The sequence below is a fragment of the Hibiscus syriacus genome, unplaced genomic scaffold (assembly GCF_006381635.1).
Source record: "Hibiscus syriacus cultivar Baekdansim isolate YM2019G1 unplaced genomic scaffold, ASM638163v2 tig00112428_pilon, whole genome shotgun sequence".
NCBI classification, from domain to species: domain Eukaryota; kingdom Viridiplantae; phylum Streptophyta; class Magnoliopsida; order Malvales; family Malvaceae; genus Hibiscus; species Hibiscus syriacus.
In genome coordinates, this window is record NW_024063329.1 from 103583 (window position 1) to 112848 (window position 9266).

At 33.6% G+C, this 9266-nt stretch overlaps 1 protein-coding gene across 1 annotated transcript; it reads left to right on the top strand.

The window, feature by feature from the left end:
• Positions 1 to 480: 480 nt before the first annotated feature.
• Positions 481 to 2355, top strand: LOC120179521 (gibberellin 2-beta-dioxygenase 6-like). Its single transcript, XM_039185099.1, has 3 exons — positions 481 to 998; positions 1539 to 1863; positions 1957 to 2355. Exons 1-3 carry the CDS (start codon positions 547 to 549, stop codon positions 2239 to 2241), a joined length of 1062 nt encoding a protein of 353 aa, XP_039041030.1. The 5' UTR covers positions 481 to 546; the 3' UTR covers positions 2242 to 2355.
• Positions 2356 to 9266: the final 6911 nt, after the last annotated feature.

Consider the following 9266-nt stretch of genomic DNA (forward strand, 5'->3'; position numbering starts at 1 on the left):
TAGTCTACGGATGAAATTGAGATGTCAAAAAAATGACTGATTTAAAAATAAAAATCATGGTTTAAGGATAAAATTGAAACATTTAAAAGATTAAAGACTAATATAGAAGGAGAGTCCAAAAGCGGCAAGGAATTTCCCATGTCCGTTTCCCAATTTGCCGAAAGGGAGAAAACAAAGTCACCATCTTTTACATGTTAAGAAGGGCTGCTTTGCCTATGTAATCAAAGCTTTCCAAAAAGTCAAAAATTGAAGTTAGGTTTGGATCTTTTCTTCTTATCATTTTCCCACCCTCCTGCACAACAGCTTAAATACTTCTGTCTCGGACAAGACAAGAGTGAATCGCTCTTCTCTCGACATCTGTCGACATTTGGTGGCTTCTCGCTTGTTGTCTTTACCGTTGGATTCTTCCCCTACAAACCCTGTCCCCAAACCATATATAAACACCATCGATCCTTCAAGTTCCCACCCTGCAACCCTCATACAAGAACCATACACGCATATTTTCGAGACACTTTGTGTTTGGTTATTTGGTTCGGTCCATTAGAAATGGTTCATTCCGATTCATATCCGCCTCTGCTCGACCATTATGGCACGCTTCTATCACGCGGCTCGAGCCAAATCGACGAGCCTCGAACCCGGGTCACCATGGAAGAATGCCAGCTTCCGTTGATAGACTTGTGCGGTCTGACGAGCGCCGACGAGACGGTCCGCCGAGCTTGCGCCGACGCCATTTGTAGAGCGTCGTCGGAATGGGGTTTTTTCCAAGTGGTGAACCATGGCATTAGTCATCGGCTAGTGGAGAAGATGAGAAGCGAGCAAGTGAAGTTGTTCCAAGCACCCTTTAAAACTAAGGCTAAAAGTGGGCTCTTGAATAATTCTTACAGGTGGGGAAATCCTAGGGCTACTTGTCCTGACCAATTCTCCTGGTCCGAAGCCTTTCATGTCCCCCTCACCAAGGTATCGGATGAAGCTTGTTATGGAGAGTTCACATCTTTAAGGTAACTAAAACTAGTTAAATACCTTTACATTCCTTTTTTTCTTCTTCGAATCAACAGGTCGAATCAGGTTGGATGACAATTTCATCGGAAATCTGTCGTTTTTTTTTTATTTTAAAAATTCGAGTTTGAATTAAATCGAATCAAGTTTCTTAAGGCGTGATAGGTTTACAGTCATATAGAAAAAAATTGACCCAAATATTATAGTTATTTTTATATATTTAGAGATAATTATAATAATACTCATTTCTTTTTTTTAATTAGGCTTTCATTTTACCTAATAAAAGTTATTATATAAATCGGATCAAGTACGTGCTTTAACCTAAAAGCTGAGTTAGATGAAGTCATTTTAAATTCGAATTCTATCAGATACAAATGAAAGACTTCATTTTTTTGAATCAAATTCGAGTGGACCAAAAGTCCAACTCGACTTGATCCGTTGTCCTGCCTAACTCAATTCTGGTTTGTTTAAGACATTTTGAGTTCGAATTATTAAAGTTTGGATCATAATATTTGCCATATGCCTCTGTTTTTTTTATACAGGAACGTGATGACATGTTTAGCAGCAGCCATGTCGGAGCTGTCGAGGCTTCTAGCAAGGATCCTGACCGAGAATCTAGGCCACGGCAAACAAGCCATGATCGACAACATATGCGACGAAACCACATGTTTCCTTCGCCTGAATCATTACCCGGCATGTCCGATATCTCCGGAGATGACCGGTTTAGTGCCCCACACCGACAGCGATTTCCTAACGATTCTCTGTCAAGACCAAGTGGGAGGACTTCAACTCATGAAAGACTCCAAATGGGTGACCGTCAAACCCAACAAAGATGCTCTCATAGTCAACATCGGCGACCTTTTCCAGGTTCCAAAAAAACAAACCAACCCAGATTCTCTCACCGTCCAAACATACTACTTGTCTGAAAATCTAAGCCCCCAAAGTGTAAATTTTTTACAGGCGTGGAGCAACGATGTATACAAAAGCGTGGAACATAAGGTGGTGACCAATGCAACGACGGACAGATATTCCATTGCTTATTTCCTTTGCCCTTATTACGATTCTTTGATCGAGAGCTTCGTGAAACCTTCCATTTATAGAAGGTTTACTTTCAGGGAGTACAGGGACCAGGTCCAGGAAGATGTAAGAAAAACAGGGTACAAGGTTGGCCTCCCGAGGTTTCTGCTTGAGGGTTCAGAGGAGAACACCAGATTATACACACCGAGCATCACGGCCACCAGTTGAATGAGCCCTTTTTTTCACAAATCTAATTAGCATAATTTAACAAGTTCAACAGAGAAAGTGAAAATGATATGTTCATCGTATTTGTAAACGAGCAACAGTATAGTTATTAAGTTGTCCGAAAATAGTTAGTATTAAGATCGATTATCACGTCGAATCGAGTTGAGTAAAAAAAATAATAATCAAATTACGAGTATTGTTTATTGATTTACACTTTACTTAAAAGAATTTAAGTTGAGTTTATAAAATTTGACTTAACTTAAATCTAATATATTTGTTCGAGTTTATGTACAAGTTTAAATATAATTATTTATAATGTTATGATATTATTTGTTTCTAACTTAAACGAATGTCTCTAATCATGTACGATATGTACACACTTTTTCACATTTATAAGTAAGATTTAAAATATTATTTAATAAATTAAATATAATATAAAATTATATGAGAAATTTATAGTGTTATTATTTAGAGTAGTGATATCGAGGATAAAATGTTGACTGTGGAAGTATTAAAAGAATCAAGGAATTGGTGAGAATAAAAATAATTATAAATCATTGTAGTTGAAGGATCAAATTAAATATAACATAAAATTAAGAGAGTAAATGATAAAAAACGAAATTTATTGTCAAAATTTTACTTATCTTATTCTGTAGTAAATTTAAATCTTAGGATTTTAATTTGATTTTAGATCTTACAAATCTAAATATTAAAAAAATTAGGCTAAAGTACACAAATGGTCCCTGATTATAGGGTATTATTTTATTAAGTTTCTTGATTATTAAAAGCTAACAAATGATCGTCCGATTATAGAGTGTTGCTTTATTGAGTCATTCGACTATTCAAAATTACAAAATAATCACCCGACTATTCATTATGTTTCAAACTCATCCTTTTTCAGTTAAAAAATGCATGGTATTTTGAATTGAATGTTAACATGTTGACTGAAATTTGATCATAGAATCTCAAATGATTATCATATCTCAGTCATCATGTTGACGTCTACCTTAAACAAGTGCCAATTTTCTAACAAAAAATGACTTGTTTGAAATATAATGAATAGTCGGGTAACCATTTTGTAATTTTTAATAGTCAAAAGACTTAATAAAATAATACCCTATAACCAGAGGACCATTTCTGTACTTTACCCATAAAATTAAACTTTAATCCTTAATTATTTTTCTTTGTATAGTTTATTTAGTGCATAGTTATTACCTATTCTTCCAATTAAAAAGAATACATGTTCATTGTTTTTTTTATTCAAAAAGGGGGATGTTGTATTCTTGTGGTTTAATATAATTACAAGGAATTTTATCATTGTTGATAGGGCAACCGAATACAATTATTGAAAGACGGGCCCACGGAATATTCCAGCAATTATTCTAATGAATGGGAACAAATGAGTCACAATAAGGGAAGCTAGCAGAAAGTGGTAGTGTCTTTTAGTCTTTTAAAAAGGTATACTATACCCTACGGTTGATGCCCTACTATCTTTATTATTTACTAATAATCTATGTACCTTAAATGGGTATGCCCTACAGTTGATGCCCTACTATAATTATTCTTTACTAATAATCTATGTATCTTAATGGATTGAACGAAAAGTGAATGCCCTAATATAGTTTAAAAAATACTCAAAACGAATAATGAGACCAACCGATGTTGATAAGCATAACCTACAAAATCTTGTATAAAACCGACATTTTAGTGATGCACGTGGGATGGTAAGGAAATACTTGATACGATTCGAGAATAATAGTATAATTTAGGCAAAAGGGTAACTTTTATGGATTCAGGTCCAATGGGGTAATAGATGGAGGAGTGTTAAATGATGATTGAGTTTGGATAAACCAAAAATTCAATATGATCTATAACCGTCTTTATTTAACTGTTAGAAAAAATGTGATAAATTAAAAAGTTTGATGTATATTTTTTAAGCATAAAGATGAATAATCGAGTAATGAATTTACTAATTCATATTCAATTACGTGAGATCTTTACAATAATATCTCATATGCTCAAAACGGTTGAGTGATGAATGAGAAATCGATGTTCAAAGTAAGGTACATGTGAATTGTGTTGTGTAAGGAAAATGAAAAAACGCATATCCTACATTGGTGGGATATTAAGCAAGGAAATGATTTATATACACAAACCCACTTGCTAGTCATTAAATGACTTGATTTAAAACTATCCCTTTTGTGTAGGTGCAACGTGTGGTGCAAATCGAAGCTTGTTGAACCCATTGGGGTTAGGTTTGTACCTGCACGATATGGGTAACATGAATGTCTAGATCGATCGGGCATGCATATATTTTACCCACTACAAATTAAACATTTTTCTTAATTGAAACCTATTTTTTTAATATTATGAATTAGAAAGGATACTATGTGATTTTTTTAAATTTAAATATTAAATATGTTATGACTTGTAATTCACGAATATATTCGATATAATACAGTGTTAATTGATTATTTTTGATTTTATTCGGATGCTAATTAACATCCGAATTTTATTTAAGGCGTTATTAATTGATTGATTCTGATTTTATTCGAATACTAATTAATAGACCAAATATATTATTTCCGATTCGTCCCCCTTGTGAAACACTATAAATACCGTGCTAACCTACTAGGTTAAACACAATTAAAAAACTCTCTTATTCCTCTTTTATTTTCAATGATAGTCTCTAGCAAAATTTGGTTTGTGATCTCGCAAGTTGTGCTACTGTGCGCTGATCATATCGTTGTTGTATCCCGGAAGACAAACGACCAAGATATCTCAAGCACCAAGGAGTGGCTGAAAATATGTCTTAAGGAAACTGCATTGTTGCAGGCCTCAACCTGATTCAAGTTCGATATGCTTCTATTATCCGGGTTCCTTTCTCTAAACTATTTCTTCTACTTTATTAATAAAATTCATTTTTTTTATTTTCATCTCGGATAATATAACAATCTTAAGACAAATTCTTCTTCTACCTTCCTAAAAAGAAATCTGAGACTAGTAAAAAAACGTGTGAAAATCAAAGCAAATTAATTCGTTTTCAAGAATTATCCTGTCGTTTTATCGGGTTTGCTTAGAGTGGACAAATCTGTTTTGACAGAAATTGTCGGTGTAGTAACATTGGTTACTAACTCGGTTTTCGTTTCTTTTACAGAACGATGGAAGTAACAGATTCTAATGGGTTGCCCAACTTGGATACTAGAATGATTATTCCAGTTCAAAATCCGAATGCGAATCAATCAAATGTGGCAATTAACCACAACGAGAGGCTATCAAAATGTTATGGAGAAAATTTCAAGTTATGGCAACAAAAGATGTGGTTCTATCTAACCACGATGAGCTATGCTAAGTACCTGAAGGAAGATCATCATACATTTAAAGATAAAGAAAGAGAATGAGAGGTGGATAATATCACCGCCTTCAATATGGTTAAAGCTTGGAAGTACGATGACTTCATATGCAGGAATTATATCCTGAACTGTTTACATGATTAATTGTATCCAGTGTATTCAACGTATCAAACGACAAAGAAATTGTGAGAGACATTAGACCACAAATATCAGGCCGAAGATGTTAGAGCTAAAAGGTTTTTCATTACCAGATTCTTGAAGTATGCTATGGTTGATTCCAAACCAGTAGTAAAGTAAGTGGAGGAATTCCAACTGATTATTAATGGAATTCTCGCTAAGAATATGGTCATAAGAGAATCATTCCAAGTGGTAGCTACTATTGAGAAGCTATCTCCCAGATGGAATGACTTTAAGAATTACTTGAAGCATAAGAGAAAGAAAATGACCATGGAAGAACTTATTGTCAGACTTCGTATTGAAGAGGACAATATAGTTAATGCAAATAAGCTCAACAAAGAATCCTTCAATGAGGCTAAGGCAAACGTGGTTGAAGTCAAAGACTTCAAGAAGGGAAAATATCCCAAGAATAGGTCAAAGCAAAGACCTAAAGGTGGAATTTCCAAGAAGGAAAAGTTTCAAGGAAAGTGTTATAACTGTGGAAAGATGGGGCACAAGTCTACTAAATGAAGACAACCAAAGAAAGTCAAGGCTCATTAGACAAATGATGCAGAATGAATTGTCATGAACGTTGAGGACTTGGATCTATGTGATTTGATCTCTGAAGTCAGCTTGGTTGACTCTAACCCAAGAGAATGATGGCTCGATATTGGAGCCATACGTCATATCTGTTATGACAAGGATTCTTTTTATGAGTTGGTACCTTGCGACAATAGGGAGAAACTCTATATGGACAATGTTGTGACTTCCAAGATCAAGGGAAACTGTATTGCAGTATTGAAGATGACTTTTGGCAAAGAAATCAAGCTGCAGAATATATTGTATGTTCCTAACATATGAAAGAATCATTTATCTGGGACACTCTTAAGTGTTCACGGCTTTAGGATGGTGTTTAAATCCCAAAAGTTGATTATGTCTAAGGGGGAACGTTTGTGGGCAGAGGGTTTGTATCCAATGATGTGTGGAAATTGAATGTAATCTTTGTAAAAACCAAAAACATGAATAAGAATAATGTTTCTTCTTCCGTTTATATGCTTGAGACATTTAGTTTATCGCATGGTAGGCTTGGACATGTTAATTATGATACCTTGCTTAGGTTAATTAATTTGGAACATTTCTTTTTTTTACATCGATTATAAACATATATGTGAAATATGTATTGAGGCAAAATTAACAAGATCATCATTTCAAACATTTGAACGAAATAATGAACCTCTTGATCTAATACATAACGATATTTATCACTTAAAATTTGTACAAACAAGAGATATAATAAATACTTTATTTATTCATTGATGATATCACGAAGTACTGCTATGTCTATTTTCTTAAGAACAAATATGAATCTATAGAAAAATTTAAACTCTATAAGTAGGAAATCGAAAACCAACTTAATAAAAATATTAAGATGGTGAAAAGTAATCATGGTGGTGAATATGTTGAACCATTTGGTGAATTTTGTTCACAACATGATATTATTCACGAAGTAACTCCACCCTATTATCCTCAATCTAATGGAGTAATCGAACGTAAAAATCATACTCCAAAAAGAAATGATGAACGCTTTGTTAGGAAGCTTTGGGTTATCATAGAACATGAGGGGGGAAGTTGTTCTTTCAACAAATTACCTTTTAAATAAGGTACCTGGGAAGAAAAATGACAAGACACCATATGAGTTATGGAAAGGCCTAAAACCTTCATACAAACACTTGAAAATATGAGGGTGTCTTGCTAAAGTAATGGCCTCATTACCAAATTAAATGAAAATAGGTCCTAAGATTGTGAATTGCATTTTCATTGGCTATGTAGAACATATCAATTCATATCAGTTTCTTGTGCCTGAATCAAAGAATCGTGATATTCATAAGAATACGATAAATGAATCAAAGAATGTTCTTTGAAGATATATTCCCTTGCAAGTATAGGGTGCTTGATCATAGTTCAATAAAACGAACCTTAGAGACTAACAATAAAGATAGTCCAGGTGATCAGCAAGAGGATGAAACTGAAATAGAGCCAAGAAGGAGCAAACGAGCTAGAGTGGAAAGATCTTTTAAGTCATATTTCCTAACTTATATGCTAGAGGTTGAACCTAAAATGTATAGTGGTGCTCTACGATATTCGAAAGATACCTTATGGAAGGAAGCCATTAAAAGTGAGATCGATTCAATCATACAAAATCACACATGAGAATTAATGAATCTTCATTCGGGAATGAAACCACTAAGTTCAGAGTGGATTTTCAAACAGAAAAGGAAAACAGATGGAACAATTGATAAATATAAGGTTAGATTGATAATAAAAGGTTACCGATAAAGGAAGACCTTTATTATTTTGATACATACTCTCATGTATCAAGAATAACATCCATAAAAATGATACTTGCAATTGCTACTTTGCGAAATCTATAAGTACATCAAATGGATGTTAAAATTGCATTTCTATATGGAGATCTTGATAAAGAAATATACATGGAACAACCTGAGGGTTATGTAATTTTAGGACAAGAAAGAAAAGTATGTCAATTGGTGAAGTCTTTGTATGGACTTAAAAAATCACCAAAACAATGACATGAGAAGTTCGATAATGTCATGATGACAAACAACTTCAAGATAAATGAGTATTACAAGTGTGTATATGTAAAAAACACAAACATAGGGTATGCGATTCTATGTTTATATGTTGATGACATACATATTGTTGGAAGTAACAATGAAATGGTAAAATGTACCATGAATATGTTAAATTCAAGATTTGACAAGAAATATATGAGATTGACTGACACGATTTTGGGCATCCAAATTAAAATGTCATCTGAAGGTCTCATATTGACTCAGTCACACTATATGAACAAGATTCTTGAGAAGTTTAACAAGGATGATTCTGATATAGCTATAATTCCAATATATTCTTGTTCAAATTTGTCTAAAAACATGGTGAATGTGATCATAAAGTGGAATATGCAAGGGTCATAGACAATCTAATGTATCTTATGAGTTGCATTAGACCGGACATCGCTTTTATTGTGACCAATTTAAATAGATTTACAAGCAATCCAAGAAAAGACCATTGGAAAACGATAATGAGGATATTGGGATATCTCAGATATACTCGAGACTATGGTTTACATTATTCCAAAGAACCTACTATCCTAGAATGATACTCTGATGCTAGTTGGATATCATATATTCAAGACACCAAAGGTTCAAGTGGATATGTATTCACTTTGGGAAGAGGAGCTATGTTATGGAAATCCTCAAGATAAACAGTTATAACCAGATCCATAATGGAATATGAATTTGTAGCTTTAGATAAGTCTGGAGAAGAAGCATAATGGCTTTGATATTTTCTTGAGGACATACTTGAATAACTTTGATATTTTCTTGAGGACATAACTGAATGGCCAAAACTTATGCCCACAGTATGTATATACTGTGATAACCATACAAAATTGCTAGATCACAGGATTTTATATGTAATGGTAAATCGAGATATATG

Coding starts and splice junctions, on each gene's coding strand:
- LOC120179521 (XM_039185099.1), top strand. CDS start 547: ATGGTTCATTCCGATTCATATCCGCCTCTGCTCGACCATTATGGCACG. Junction 999..1,538: donor GGAGAGTTCACATCTTTAAG/GTAACTAAAACT, acceptor TTTTTTATACAG/GAACGTGATGACATGTTTAG. Junction 1,864..1,956: donor ACATCGGCGACCTTTTCCAG/GTTCCAAAAAAA, acceptor AATTTTTTACAG/GCGTGGAGCAACGATGTATA.